This window comes from Rhea pennata, chromosome 10 (genome assembly GCF_028389875.1).
Source record: "Rhea pennata isolate bPtePen1 chromosome 10, bPtePen1.pri, whole genome shotgun sequence".
Lineage (NCBI taxonomy): Eukaryota > Metazoa > Chordata > Aves > Rheiformes > Rheidae > Rhea > Rhea pennata.
This window is the reverse complement of record NC_084672.1, coordinates 2,207,501-2,222,843: the sequence shown is the minus strand read 5'-3', so window position 1 is coordinate 2,222,843 and position 15,343 is coordinate 2,207,501. Positions and strand designations below refer to the sequence as shown.

General features: G+C 35.4%; 1 protein-coding gene across 1 annotated transcript in view; it reads left to right on the top strand.

The window, feature by feature from the left end:
* Nucleotides 1-13,649: 13,649 nt before the first annotated feature.
* The window catches only part of IQCH (IQ motif containing H), a 56,968-nt gene continuing 55,274 nt past the window's right edge, over nucleotides 13,650-15,343 (top strand). The window contains exons 1-2 of the mRNA XM_062583806.1: nucleotides 13,650-13,700; nucleotides 14,455-14,596. Coding sequence (XP_062439790.1) covers nucleotides 13,658-13,700; nucleotides 14,455-14,596 — 185 coding nt within the window. The 5' untranslated portion in view covers nucleotides 13,650-13,657. The remainder of the gene's footprint in view (nucleotides 13,701-14,454; nucleotides 14,597-15,343) is intronic.

Below are 15,343 nucleotides of genomic sequence, written 5' to 3'. Positions count from 1 at the left end.
TTGCAACTATAAAACAGTTTTCTTATTTAAACATACTTTGTTTTTTTCAAAAATCCTTTTCACTTTAAAGACATGTCCATGAACTGAATAGTTTTCCATTTGAAGAGAGTATTTCCAAGAACATAAGCTTAAAGGAATCAGCTTCTGAAGCTGATTCCAAGTTGAAAAAAAATAATTTCATACAGTAATGTCTCTGATTTGCAGTCCATAATAGGCCATGTAAAAGTAGAAATGGAGCACAAATTGTGTTTGTAGTAGTTAACATACAGCAGGATTGAAGTCAAATGAACAGGCTCTATTTTCACGTACATGTTGCTAGAGTACTTGTCGTGTACCAAATAGCTTGCCCACAGATGTGTTTGAATAGGCTTAAAATTGTTTACACACACAATATTTCAGAATCATATCAACAGCAGGGCTGCACTGTGTGAACCTAGCATCGTAAGGGGAATTGTGAAGCACTGATCCCTTCGTTCTTATGTGCTGTAATTAAGTTTATTCTTCTGATGAAACTTAAGAACAATAGAAGAGGCATTTTCCACTTGCTATAATTATAAAGCCCATACATAGCAATGGCAAAAAAGACATTGTTGTCTATTACGTGAGGGGGAATTTCTTCACTGTGAGAGTGACAGAGCACTAGAACAGGCTGCCCAGAGAGGTTGTGGAGTCTCCTTCTCTGGAGATAGTCAAGGCCTGCCTGGATGCAACCCTGTCTATTGTGCTCTAGGTGAGCCTGCTTGAGCAGGGAGGTTGGACTAGATGATCTCCAGAGGTCCCTTCCAACCTTACTGATTCTATGATTCTAACTGGTAGGTGAGTCAGTTCAAACTTGCTTAAAAAGTATGGTAATTTGAAAACATGTGAATTGCTTGCACAGCTTTACTTTGTTTTTCTAGAAGTTGATACTTTCTGTGGCATTCTGAATACACAAGTTAATATTTTCTCATCGTTAACATAATAAAAGACATAAATGAAAAATGTTTCTAGAGGGCTCTAGAATATGCAAATACCATAAATAGGCATGAAAAGTGGTTTAGTTGCAGATAGATTGCTTTGAAGATTAATACAGTCATTCATAAAGGAATTGGACTCTGTATTCAAAACCATGTATCACATACATCCACAAAATAGAATTACATAGTGAATAAGACTTGTTGATTTTGTACATGGTGAAGTGACCTCCACCTTGAATTGACCTTTGTGTTGAAGTAGAATGATTTTTGAACTACTTCTAACTATAATAAACATATCAACTTCTTCTGTAGATTCTACTCCATGCTAGTAATTGAGCATGCTAATTCCCTTTCTCATAGAGCATTAGGTTAGTAATAATGACCTATTTGCCCTGCTTTTCTCTTCTCTTTTCTTCTACATCAAGACAGTTAAAGCTAGATTAAGTGTAAAACCTTGGATAATATAGATGGAAGAGACTCACGATACCATCTGCTCCAACTTCTGCCAATGTAGAATTGTCAGTTGCTGTGCATCTAAGCTAGCAGAGTAACTTTTATCAGCTTTTCTTTTATTAAGCATTTCAATTCTTGTTATCCTGAGTGGAATCTGCCACTACAATGCTGTTCATTTCACTGTCAGTCTGACTGGGAGTCTGCATTGTGAATCTTCTATTTTAATTGAGAAGGCTCTCAATTTCCCTCCAATTCTTGTTTAATAGCACAAGCAGTTTCCTTTCTGTACAGTGGTGCATTATAATAATAAAATAAATACCACAAAATCACTGATGAGGTGAAAATTGAACTTTCTGTCTTTGTGCAACCATGTGGGTAAAAGAGTAATTGGCTTGGATAATAACTTTTGTTCTTACAAACAGAAATCTAAATGAATGTTTCATTGATATGTCTGCTTGTAATTATATCAAAAGAAGAAAATAGATCGTGCGGATAAACTCAAGCATTTTTAGTTCTTTCACAAAGTAATACAATTGTTTAATAGCTCAAATGTACCTGTAATGATTCTTGCATTTTATATGGCATATTTGTTTGTCAAAAATAATATTCTGCTAATGTACATAATAGATGTATCAGTAGAGAGTTCTCATCTATAAAGATGTTTAATTTGATCTTGTACAGAAAGGGAACTTTTTATATTCCTATGCCCATATAATGGGATTTAAACACATGCAGTGCCAGGTCCCCAGCCCCTCTAAATTAACTTAGCTCTGTTGACCTCATTAGAGCTGCATTAGTTCCTGCCATCTGAGGATTCTTCCCTATTCAGCATTGGTTGGTAAATAAACCCTGTTGGGTGCAGACTAGTTAGCAGTGTTATTGCAGTGAAAGTAGTGAGAGAGATTACTTCACTTGATATAGATCCAAGTGTAAACCAGAGTACATGCATTATTGTACTGGAATCTTTTTACTTTAAGATATTTTTACTGAGTAAAAGCATAGAGTACTACTTCTGCATTTATAGAAAAAGCATGCACTTTAGATGTATTTTAACAGGAAAAAAGGTGGTCCTTGCTTTCTGTCCAGCAAGATTTATTTCAAAATAACAACTTTCATTAGAGAAAGAGTTGTATCCCTTTGTGCAGATAATACAATACATTAAGAAACTACTATATTTTAATTCTTGTAACTATAAGGATTATTTATTTCTTCTACTTGTAAGCAAGTGTTCTACTGGTGTTGTCAATTGACCAGAACTGATCCAAGGAAGGTGTTCTGGTCCATCAGGTCAATGATACCTAAATTAAAGTCTCTGACAAGTATAGCCATTGAACTATTATTGTCAATTGTGGGAAGAATGCATATTTAACTCCCTTCCAAATGTTTGGGTATGTATTTGCCAGATGTTTATATAGACCCTATTCAACAAAACATTTTGAAATAAAACTTGAAAAACTCTTTTTCTAGATACAGAACCTCACTTTAAGATTTGCTTTCAGCCATCATCTGCCCTATCAATGGAATATGCAGATGTTACATTATAGTTGTCTTGGCATCTACTGATATTAAGATTGCCATTGACTGCAGTTATACAATATTACAGGCTGAAACTCTCAGTTGGTTAAATCTTTCCTTCTATGTTTGCTCTTCAGTTAATCATTTAACCTTGATGTGCTTTATGTGTGTATTTAATACAAATTCCTGTGTTGCATGTGTCTGCACCTGTGCTTATGGTTAGACACTAATACTCTGCTTATTCTTGACTAGTTTTTAAAATAGTTTTGTAAGGTGCAGATGCAAACTCCATTACAAATTTGGCAAAGCCAGGCTGAGATTTACCTGAGACACTATTCAGAAAAAATGTGCATACTGGCATAATGAAAGTATATTTTATCTGAACAGCTATATTTATAAAATGTGAATGTGTTAACTGTTTCTTTCCAATGGGACAAGTAGTCATGTTCATAAGAAGAACTTGGAGTTCTTTGAAAATGTTATGGCTGCTCTGTGTTTTCTTATTTGTAAGTACCGTAAAACATTTATTATAGCACAGATAAATGGAACTGACAAATGGTATACATTAATCCAGCAAGTCGAACCTGTTTGTTCTTTCTGCTCAAAATTTAATTTGAGAAAGATGTGAAAATTTGACACTTTCAGAACTTGCAACAAAGTTGATTGAAAAAACTTTGGTAGAATCATATATGTGAATAATAGTTTTATGCCTTGCTAAGCATCCAGTCAAAAGATGCTTTTTCACTGTTTGTCCCATATGGATGATCAAGTAATGGTTTTTATATGATCGTTTTTCAAACTCATGAACAATATTCTTTGTTAATAAATTCTTGTTTATAAACACCTCTTTCTAGTGCAGTTATTTTAAGAGTATGTATAATATATTTTAGCAGCAGCTGGAAATGAATGTGAAAATTATGCTTGACCCAGAGAACATCAATGCTAAAGCTGTTTTCAAGCAAGACTGTGGGATTAGGCTGCCACTTATAACTAAGAAAAAACCTGCTCCAGTAAGTAGCTTATATTATCTTATGTTTTTATCTATATTAACTGTCTAATATTAAAGTTAATACATATCTGACTTAATTAAAAATCCTATTTTAAATGAAAGTACTTTATAATTTCCTTTTTCGGACATTCATATATAACAAAACATTTTGAGTAGCAATACTGGAGAAAACAAACCTGAAGAAGAATAGGTTTAAGTAACAAGACCCCAGTTCTGGAAAGGTGCAAGTATACATGGGAATGTACATAGTGAGTAATCTCGGTATAATCTATGAGTGAAGGTAAGCAAACTGGAGCTGTGGAATTCAGGATGTGATCCAAAAATTGAGGAAGAAGTGCTTTCGACCCCTTTGGTCCCGAGAAACAATGAGCTTTGGGTCATTCATTACATGGCAGTTTCCTGACAAGAAGTGAAGGCATTCCACTTTTAAATGCCAGTAGGGTTGTTATGAGTGAAAAATGTTTGTACTTTCTTTTGATGCTGTTTTTAATTGACATTTAAAAAGCAATCCTAACATGGTGCTATCGCTCCAGAAATCAGTGTCACTGAGTCAGAAAGGTAGGGTTTACAAAAAGGGAATCAGCTAGTGACTATGTGAATTTAGGTGACATTTGCATCTTATTTTTCTGACAGGCTTTGGGGAGAGTTGTTGTCCCTTTCTGCTTTTTAGCCCTATGACTGGAGCACTTGGCCTGGAGTGTGAGGAACTGATTCAGATCCCTCTTTTGCATGTGGAGATAATTCCATGTCTTGCAGATCCTGAAATGTCCTCATAGTCAAGCTACAATGTATTCTGAAACACAGCCTTTCTTTTATCTCTAGCCAAGCTGTTTCCCTTAGTACAAAGCAATTCTCTCTTGAAGCCTAGACTGAGCATTTCCTGCAACGCAGTCATGAAGATTGCCCTGACCAGCGGCCATCAAATCACCCTTCTCTCTGGACTAAGAATATTCGAACTGTGTAAAGTTAAGTTTTGATTCTCCCAAATTTCTGTTCTGCAACTGCTTTTGCTCTTAAATTAACATGAAAATGGCATTTTCTGTGAAGTATACTTTAAAAAAAATTAGTAAGCACAGATGACCCTCCAAAGATCAATTACGCTTACAATTTTAGTGCAGCACTGTGGTCCACATGAAAGAATATGTCCAGTGGTCTCACACAAAGACACTCTTCTAAAATTTAATTTATGTAATAGAAGCATTATGCAGCAAGCTCACTGCCATAAGAGAAATTCTAGGGTGTTTGGCTTTAAACAACATAAACAGAATCTGTGAATGGCACAGTTGTGAGCTGCCACTTATAAAAAATGATTTTTTGAAAGCTGTTGCCCAGACTAAGAGGTGATTTGTCTAACCCTGTGATATAGAGTTAATTAGAAAAAAAGCATCATGGCTAATAGCTTTTTAGAACCACTCTAAAACACTCGCAGAGAGGAGTATTATACCACTGCAGAGCACCATGTGTTTTACCACTCTCACTGAAACATATACTGATCAGAGAAAACTTCTTAATGTTGACTTAAATAAAACGTTTAGCGTAAATTAGTCAAGCTCTCTGATACATATTTACAGTTGCTAAGAAACTGTTTATAATGAAGAGATGAGCAAAATAACTAAGTAGGTAATTTGTGTCTCTATTGTTCTTCTGCAACCTTACTGAAATAGAAGCTTTTTGAAAGTTTTTGAACCAGATGAAACAATCTGTTTTGAACTGTTCTAGCTTCACTAGGTTAAAAGTTTGAAAGTAGATTTGCAAAATCCACTACTGAGGTTGAGTGAAGTTATTTTTGGAGAAGGTGACCTATGCAAGCGGTCACTGGAATGCTAGTTATAGATTAATATTAGCAACTAAAATAAGAGTGTGGTTGCAGGTCTAAAAATGTATAGTCTCTAGATTTGGAGGAAAATAGCTACAAGAAGTTAGCTACTACTTACCCTGTTTTTTCTAATCAACCATTAGAGGGCAATATGTCTACACATGCACATGTGTACATGTGTGTGCACATATACGCATGTACATACCCCACATGGGAAAAAAAATTTTAAGGCTGCTTCACTGGCAGTGGCGGAAGGAATCTCTTTGAACTAAATGACAAACAAATCACTTGATTAAGAGCATCCTTTTTTTCCCATAGAGTCAGTATCTGAGCTCTCAAGGAGCATACAAAATCTGAGCATATAAAGTGTGACAAAACTAAAAACAAACTGGTTTTGAGGTAACTAAAGTCATGTAAAAATCTATAGAATTTTTACTGACCTGCCATTTGAGTAGTTCGAAAAATTATTTTAAAACGTTAATAAAGACTTTATTCAAGAACAATTACTGTTTTGTTCTTTCAGTGTGAGGAGGTTGCTGATACTGGATTTCATAACCAACTAAAAACAATTAATTATGCAGTAGCTGTTGCCCTTTTGAACTTTGTTTTTCTGGTCAGCACTAATACTTCATCCTCTCTAGCATTCTGTAGTTATTTTAAAATGAGGGATGTAGCTCTATTTGAAACAACATGAGCCCGTTGAGAAGTGCTTGATTTTTGTAGACTATATCTGGATATAAATGAAAAATAAGTATATAACTATTAAATATATACACTTCCCATAGAGTATCTAGCAAAACAAACAGTAATCTGAATTGCAGCAAAAATAATTCTGACTAACGGCTGCAACATAGAAAAGATCCACAACTATACCTTTCATTTTTCTAGGACTGCTGTTCTTTTATAGAGTTATACTGGCACTTTTTGGTCTCTGTTTTCATATAAATATATATTATAATGTAAACTTAGGAACCTTTTAATTTATTCATGAGGTAGAATTTAATACAGTGATGATTTCTAGCCTTTATGAGCTGCATCTTATAGTGTGGCTGTAGTGATGATGGCAGTGATTCTTTCTAGTTTGTTTTTTTGTTTTTTAAACTAACTTATTCTAGTGCAACCATTCTAATCGTATCCTCAGGTATTCATTCTTTACTCAGTACTTGCGTCACACTAATCACTAATGCTTATCACTGAAAGTATATTAATTTCCAAAACTATAAAGTAAGGCAAAACAGGGTAATTTCATTCAAATAGTTAGAAGTTGTAGAAGGAAAACAGGCTTTTTTGATCCTGAAAACCTGATTATGTATTAAACTATGCGTATGGCTATAATTACAGTCAAAGCATAATTTGGCATTGGTAACAGAAAGAGACTTAAACAAATTGATGCTACGCTACAGTAATTCAAAATAAGCTTGTTGCATTTGTATTATGGTATGTAACCGTAATAAGCAGCATAATGAATTAATAAAAACTTGTCAGTAAAAATAAAAAGGGTAATAACTGGTGAGATAGAGTTAACTTAACAGATGACTACAGTCAGCATCCTTTCAACCTGGAAATGGGAATGTGAAGGTCACCCCCATCTCAGATGACAAACGTAGAACGCTTTGTTGGTAAACAAATTAATCTTTTGAAAAGGTCACCATTTGTTTTAAGTTTTTATCCAGTTCTTGTCATCTGGAATTGGAGATTGACTGTCATTTTGCTAGGTAGGGGTGCAGCCGAAGCTGCTTCTGTACGTATCAGCATTCCTTGACAAAGCGCAGTGCCTGATTGTGATGCTATGGGCTGCTGGTTTACAGCTGTCTCTGGACAAGAACGCAGGCCCACCTCTGAATGCCAATAAGATATGCCTGCATATTCTGCGTCGTGTAAGCTGGCCCTTTGCCCACAAGTATAATTGCTGGCTTAAACTACAGTACATTTTCTTTCTTACTTCCTTCTGTGCTGCTTCTGTTCCCTTTTTCAAAAAACAGATGTGGCATTCACCAAAGTTCTGCATCTATTCTCTTTTGCACCTGCTATGGCAGGATTTTGATAGAGGTAAATTCCTGAGAACGCTAGCAGTAAACCATCATATCTAATTTCCATGGCAGTTTAGAGGAGTAAAGCTTGATTTTTTTTTTTTCCTAAATGCGTGCGATATTAATATTTCAGAGTCATCTCTAGTTACTTTGAAGGCGTTAGAGTACATAAGAATAATATGTAAGACCTATGAATAGATGCCTAGTTGCTCTGTATTTAAGGTTGTGCGTCAGACTTCTTGTTTGAGTGGCAATTTTTTTTTCAGATAAAGAGGGAAATAATACTATTAGTATTTCTATTGCAGCTAATCATCAGGTAGACAAAATGCTGGGATATATAAATTGAAATAAGGAGAGCAAACCTGTAATTTTTACATAGTTTTCCTACTCAAAAATCTCCTTGAATAAGATGACAGCTATTTTAAAAAATCCTTATTTGAATTTCTTATAAAGGCAATTACACACTTGACTCATCTAATTTAGAATAGTTCTACTGACACAGGTGGGAATTTGCTATTTACTTACCATTGGGTATTTCTCTACTGGTTTCCATATGCAAGTTCTTAGAGTACCAAAATTAGGTCATATGAAACTAGTACAAAATAGTCTTATTTGGCTTAATTGTCAAAATAAGTTTCTCTTTTACAAAGAAAATGATAGACCAGTGGCGTTGCAGAATGGTTGAGGTTAGAAGGGAATCTTTAGAGATCACCTAGTCTAACCCTCTGCTGCTCAAGCAGGAAAAAACTGTCAGAAAAAACTGTTCTCTGACACTGTTTTTGCTTTGCTGCTCAGTTTATAAATCCACCCAGGAAGAACATATCAGTTTAGACTGTAAGGCTGTAAAACTGTATAATACAATGAAATCCTAATTCTCAGCTAGGCAAAACCAGAGCGGACCTATCTAGTATTGGTAGTACTCTGTTTTACTTGGTGCCTGACAGAGATTGCTTCTAACTAACAGTTTACAGTTTCTATGATTCTGCGATCGAGAGCAAGTTGTTAAAGTCGCTCAGGTCTGTCTGTACTCCACTACATAAATTTTTATAATCTGAGCTGATTTTTCTACCATCATTTGCAGCTAACCTACCACCTGCTCTTCCTTGAGCATCAAGTTCTGTTGATTTGTAACCGCTAGTATTCATGTGTTTTGGTACATGAATTGGTTTGGTTTGAGTGGTTTGACTTAGCAGCCTATAGCTTGTGTGCTTCCTGTCTGTCCTTTGGCTCAATAGCAAAGTATCAGTTACTGTTGCCATTCAGCCTGTGGTACTTATCAATATCTACCTCCATTTTCATCTTGCTAGATTTTTAACAAGCCTCATCCAGCTCTCTCACATTTAACAAGCTTCCTGGGAAACATATGTTAAAAGTCTTGTCTTTCCGCTTTGGTATGTTTGGCTTGTTCCTTTTCTAGGGATTATCAACTCTGTACATCAAATCTTGATAAGACTTTTGAGAATATGAAGGTGGATGGCAGTTTGGAGAAGATTATCATGACATGGCAGACTACTTGGTTATATTCCTTTTTCCACTGTTACTATCTGGTTTTCAGATATTTACTTACAATATGCCTTGTCTATCTAATATTCTTGCAGTTTATTGACACTAATAGAAATGTCTGTGACAAACTTATTTTTTCTCCATATTTAATATTAATCTATATTCTTTATTGGAGGAGGAGTATATTTATAAATACAAAAAAAGTTCTAGCTGAATATTCCTGCCTAGGTAAAAAAGAAAACAAATAGAACTAGTGGAAAAAATCCCTTTGTTACAACAAGTACCCTATTTAAAATGAAACAAAAAGAAAAAAATCCTGTGGGAGAGGCTTATCCACAGGAGAACATGTTAAAAGGGGCAAAAATTTTTTCTCAAGTCCTGCGTTGATTACACTCAGAAGTGCTTGGGATGAAAAAAACATTTTTTCAGCACACTCCAAGCATGTTACAGAGGAGGCCTTAGACTGCGCTACAGATCAAGTCCCCCCTTCCAGCCTTTTAAACCTGTACTTTAAAAGTATCCATGATGATCAAGCACACTGTGTGCTGACTTAATAAAAATATACTTGCTGAATCATAATGTTTATAACAAACTTCACTATAAAACATTATTCAGGGGAGAAAATGCCTGAAATTTAATTGTCTCTTAGCAGTAAGGACTGCACTGCAGCTCTTCTGAGCTTGGGTTTTGCCAGAGAGGAAGGTGGTGAGACCTACAAATATGTTTGTTGTTTTTTCTTTTCTTCCATGCTATTTTTGGTTCTGTCTACACTACAGACTTTAAAATGCTAGTTAGAGCTGCCAGTTTTGTTATATGCAATATTAAATTGGCTGGCCTTTGTGCCATAAAAGCTACAAGTGTAAGAAAAGGTTTTAAACTGCTCTGAGATAACCGGATGGAAATCCATTGAGGAACTTTTAGAAGGATGAAATTTTGTTGTATTTTTATTACCATTCGGTGATTTATAATGATACTAAATGCAAACATTTTTCTTGTAGTACTTAATATTATTTTTACTATTTTTAACCCATTTTTATTTTAATTGGGTCAGTTTCAATTTAGTGAAAGTAAAATATGAAAGCGTTTTGTCAAATTTTACTTTCATTTTTCCTTGAAATTTTCAAGTCATTGAATGGGTAGTTAATGTCGTAAACAAGATGCTAAAAGAACATAGAACAGGGATGTACAGGTTGGGTGAGATTCTCATAGGTAACAATTTTGGGTCAGTTCTACTATGTTGCCTATATTACGTAATTTACTTAGCAGTGGGATTGTGCAGTGTAAATGCTTAAATTACAAGCATCTCCCCCTATAAAGTTGCATCTGACTTTTTTAAGCTGACACCTGCCATGTAGTTTATAGAAACTGAAGGATACGGCAAAGAAGAATTAAGTATCTATCTTTTGTAAAAATAAAAAAAATAAAAACCTGTAAGCTGCTTTTGAACTCATACACTGTGCCCGAATTGCTTTCCTTTGTAGCCTATTGTGCTTGCATGAACACTAGTGAAATACATGTTTCATACTGCTGCTTATCATAACAAAACTCCTGGGATTTAAACTGGGGTAAAACAGACTAGTAGTAAAATCAGTGCTGCTTTACTGATACAATAGCAATAGCCTATAAATGGAGTTGCTATTTAATTAAATTTCATTCTTTTTATATATTTTTTTACTGTGTCCTCAGCAAACTGCTGGGACTGAGAGTGAGTAGAAAACTGTGGTTTATTATTCCCTTTCCTCGGCATCAAGCCACTTATATGCTGACTGGTATAAAGTTAATCTTTGTTATATGCTTATTGCCATTTTCTTGGAATACAAGGACATGAAGATTCATATATCTAGATCCCTTAAAGCATAATGCTCCATTTCTGCCATAACTAAAATGAGTGCCTATGATTTCTTTGAAAGACTGACTATTGTGATGAAGCCTACATATTTTCTATCTCCCTAATGTCTTTTTGTGGACAGTGTTATTACAGAAATTTGGAGGAAAAATTATCATAGTTTATTTTGATCTGTCCCATTTTCCTATTAGAATTACAAACAGTTCTTTACAATTGCCTACCCCTTTTTATGAAGCTGATAACTGATGTTATTTACTAATCATGACACAATAGCACTCAAAAATCCAAATCACTAAAAGGTGTACCAAAACATGATAACTAGTCGTTAAAACTTAGTATTTTAAACTAGAAAGTCCCAAGATACTTTATAAAGGAAGGAAGTGTTACTATTTACCTTTTGCAGATCTTCCAACATTCTTTAGCTTTCACATTTTACATACTTAATATTATTTTAAAGTAGTTTGTCATTCATAAAGAAATATCTTTTAAGAAAGTAAATTAAACTGTCCAGCACATGGTATTAGGATATCTTTCATATAGCTTACTGGTGTGGCTCAAACCTTTCTATCCAATATAGAAATTTTTACTGTTAGGCTAATGGAGTAACTAGTAGCCTATGGTCACATGCAGAACTATGCCACATTTTTCAATTGAGTTTCATGGGTATTCGCCGACCAGAAAAGATGAGACTGTGGGATCTTGAGTTCCGCTCCAGACTGCGGGAAATGCATCCTACTCTGTACAGACCTGTCAGCTTCATTTTTCTCAGAATGCCCCAGTTTCTCCCTTTCCCATTTCTATCTTACCTAGTCTCTCTAATCCTTGGGGTTGTCTTCTGAGTCTCCTTGTACAACGTACCCTAGTCGTGTCTGCTTGGTTCTCTGTCCCTCTCCCAACCTATCTGCCAGGCCCTTTGTACAGCCTGTCCCCATGATCTTCCCCAGTCCCTCCATCCCCTGTTCTGTTTCTGTGTCCAGTCTGCCTTGTCGCTTCCCAGTTTTCTCAAAGACCCAATTTGCCTCTCCTGATACTTGCTTGAGGTTAATAATATACCATACCGGTGTGCTGGCACTTGTTCCCTATGCCTTCAAATTTGGTAGGTTCCTTCTTGTGTTGTTGGGGCTCAGCAAGAAAGTTGCTGAGGAGGAGGACAGATGGCAGCTTTGCAGGTTCTCAGGTACCTGAAATAAGGGCAGTTGCAGAGGAAGTTCTGAACAGCATATGTTAAGAGTATACTCATTCATCCTTGGGGAATTTAGCTGCTAAAGCTAAGAACCTTTACCTAGATTTCAAAAAAGCCTTTGACAAAGAAATATTTGGTAGACTAGTGTTAAATTTTCCTTTTACTTCATCAGAGCATGTGAGTTTCTTTAAGCTGGATCTTTTGTGACTTCCTAGGTTTTTCTTTGTCTTATTATTTCTGGCATCAGCCAGGCAAAAGAAAACAATCTCTGCTGCTGCTGGTGGTAGTGGTTTGCTCTCTTCAAGCTAGAGACCACACTGATTTTAATTGCCCTGAAGTTACACGAGCTTCAAGGTTTTGAACCCAATGAGGAATTGGCTCTTGTTTCTTTTGGAGCTGAGTGCAGCCCCATACATCATGTGGAAGCAGCATGTGTATTTGTAGTTAGAAAGAAACCAAGGATATTTAGCACACTGGAGAAGGAGAGAAACAAAATGTTAGGTTATAATGTAGAGGTTTTATACCTATCACACTGAAGTGTCAGATTGCGATCTGTTCTTTTCTTCATGAAACGCTTTATATACAGGATGATGATCATAAAAAGACATGTAATGTTACTATCCCAAAGTCACATTTGTCACTACTTGAATTCCTGGCACTTAAAACATGAAGGTTGCTTGGGAAAGTAAGGAGGTTTAATCCCCACATTAGCACAGCCAGTGTAGCATGTGTTTCCACATCACATCGGCAGGCTATGGCACTCTTTGCTGTAGTTAAAGAACACTGAAACTTCAGAACTCTGTGATAGTTATTATGAACAGTTGTGTATATTTTAATTTTATTAGTATTCTTTCTAGTGAAGACTTATTTACTTGTTTGAAAGTGCTTCCGTGCCTTCCTGGTACCTTGCATGTGCACAAATTTCATGTATTCAAAGGCTGCTCTGTCAAGAAATATTATGTTTACACTGTACTCATTAAAACCAAGCAAACTTCTTGCGATCTCTGTATTAACTAGTACACTGATTTTTGCATAGCAGAAATCTCAAGACATTGATTGGATTAAATTAACTTAATTTTAAATTACTAAACCAATGATAGTAGACAATACTGCAACATGTTCATGAGTAGCAAAATCAAGGCTCGTCCTGTTACATTATTAAATCTTAATGAAACTATTCATAGCAGGAATTGTATTTATTATTTAGTATTACATAAGTAGAAAAGTTCATCTTCTGCAGGTTCAGAATTTGTTAAAAGAAGATTCTCTCTTCCTAGATGTGTAATCAGAAGATAGTGAAGGGTTGTACCGTAAGCAACCTTTGGGTTTTGCCTGCCTCTCACCACATGGATTCTCCTTTGCCCCTGTTAGAAGATGATATAAAGAAAGGTGAGCGTGTTGTCAGACACCAGATATATTCTACAAAAGCAGTTTTGTTTGCTGTTTGAAGGGGATATATGGTAATTAGATTTTCTGTCATCTTCAAACTTAAAAGAATTGTGATCTCAAAGGTTGCCAAGGGTAAAGGCCAGCTTCGGACTATTTACCTACCTGAGGATGTAACATGCCATGTGTTGAGCACCCTCCTCTTCAAGCCAGTTGTCTTGTATTGTGCAGTGTTTAGTTTCTCCTGCGAAGAAGAATAATTATGTGTGAAAGAGGATTCTTGCATGACTAAATAAAATGGTCAAAATAAACAGCAATAATTAATATCTGGTTAACGCTCATTTGATAATAACTAGACCTATACTTGGACTACTTTAACAATCAGTCCATAGTCATTACTATGTTACGGTTTACGTGAGTTATTTCTCATGCATTCTGTATATTAAATCACCATTCTACAAGCCCTTAGTCCTTCTCAGAATCAGCACTGTTACAATATATTTTATGTATATGTCTATATAGGCAAAATTTACCTTTCTTAAATTTCGTCGTTGAAAGAAATTCACTGCTTTTTTTTTTTTTTTTTTTTTTTTTTTGTAGTAGTAGTAGTAGTAGTAGTAGTTTTGACTGGAATTGGAAGAACTGGGGTCTGCCATTATTTTTTTTTTCATGCAGTTACTAGCTGAGATTATGAACTAGCTTTTTTGTTCATAATTGTAGTGTAAATGATTTGTCCAGTAACATTATCATCTTGTAGGTATTCTGAGCCTGACTGAAAGAAGGCTTATTCCTCCAGCAGCAAAGATAACCCTCCAGTCATCTCCTATTGTATCTAAACCAGCTCCTCTCCATGAATTTCACAAACAGCACAAGAAGTCGGTTGTAGGTGAGTGCAAAGGGCTGGTAGTAACCAACAGTTGCATGTACAACTTCATTTTCAGGCTGTCTTTTATCTTTCAAGGAGGCAGTTGGCTAATGAATACTTGGTCAAATTCTAAATAGTACTAAGTATATCAAGACATACCTAAGCATCCGGTGTCTTTCATTTGAATGGGACTTGGATTTCTAAATCCCTATGCAGATTTGGTCTCTGTTCATTCTGAAAATCCTGGTAGGTTCCTAGCTGAATGTTTCACATCTTAAGCTCCTGACTCTGAAGATTTGACCATCAGCATTGGAATAAAAACAATGTTGCTGCAGGTCACTGTAAACGTGACATACAGCAGCTGATCAAGAATCTTATCTGCCAGTGTGATTAGATGAGACTCCTAATAAGTGAATATACTCTGAGTAATGGAATTCTGGTCTGCTCCAAAGTCTACTCTAAACTGTTACTCTTTTGGCTGCTTAAGGCATGTGGGAAACCTATCATTGGTATAGAAAGGAGGGTGAGCAAACTAAGCAGAGTTTAGTAACAATCCCTACAAATTTAAATATTCTTATAATGCGAAGGGTTAGCTGAAAACTAAAATTATATCTGGAATAGCATGGAGTAAAAGTGGTAATATTCTTACATTGTTATCCTGGGTATACTGTTATGAACTTTTTTTTATTATGAACTTTTAGAACATTATGTATTAGAACTGTGGTATATTTTTCTGTAGCCTAATCTCAGTCTTCACAATAGCAACCAGTTACAGAATAGC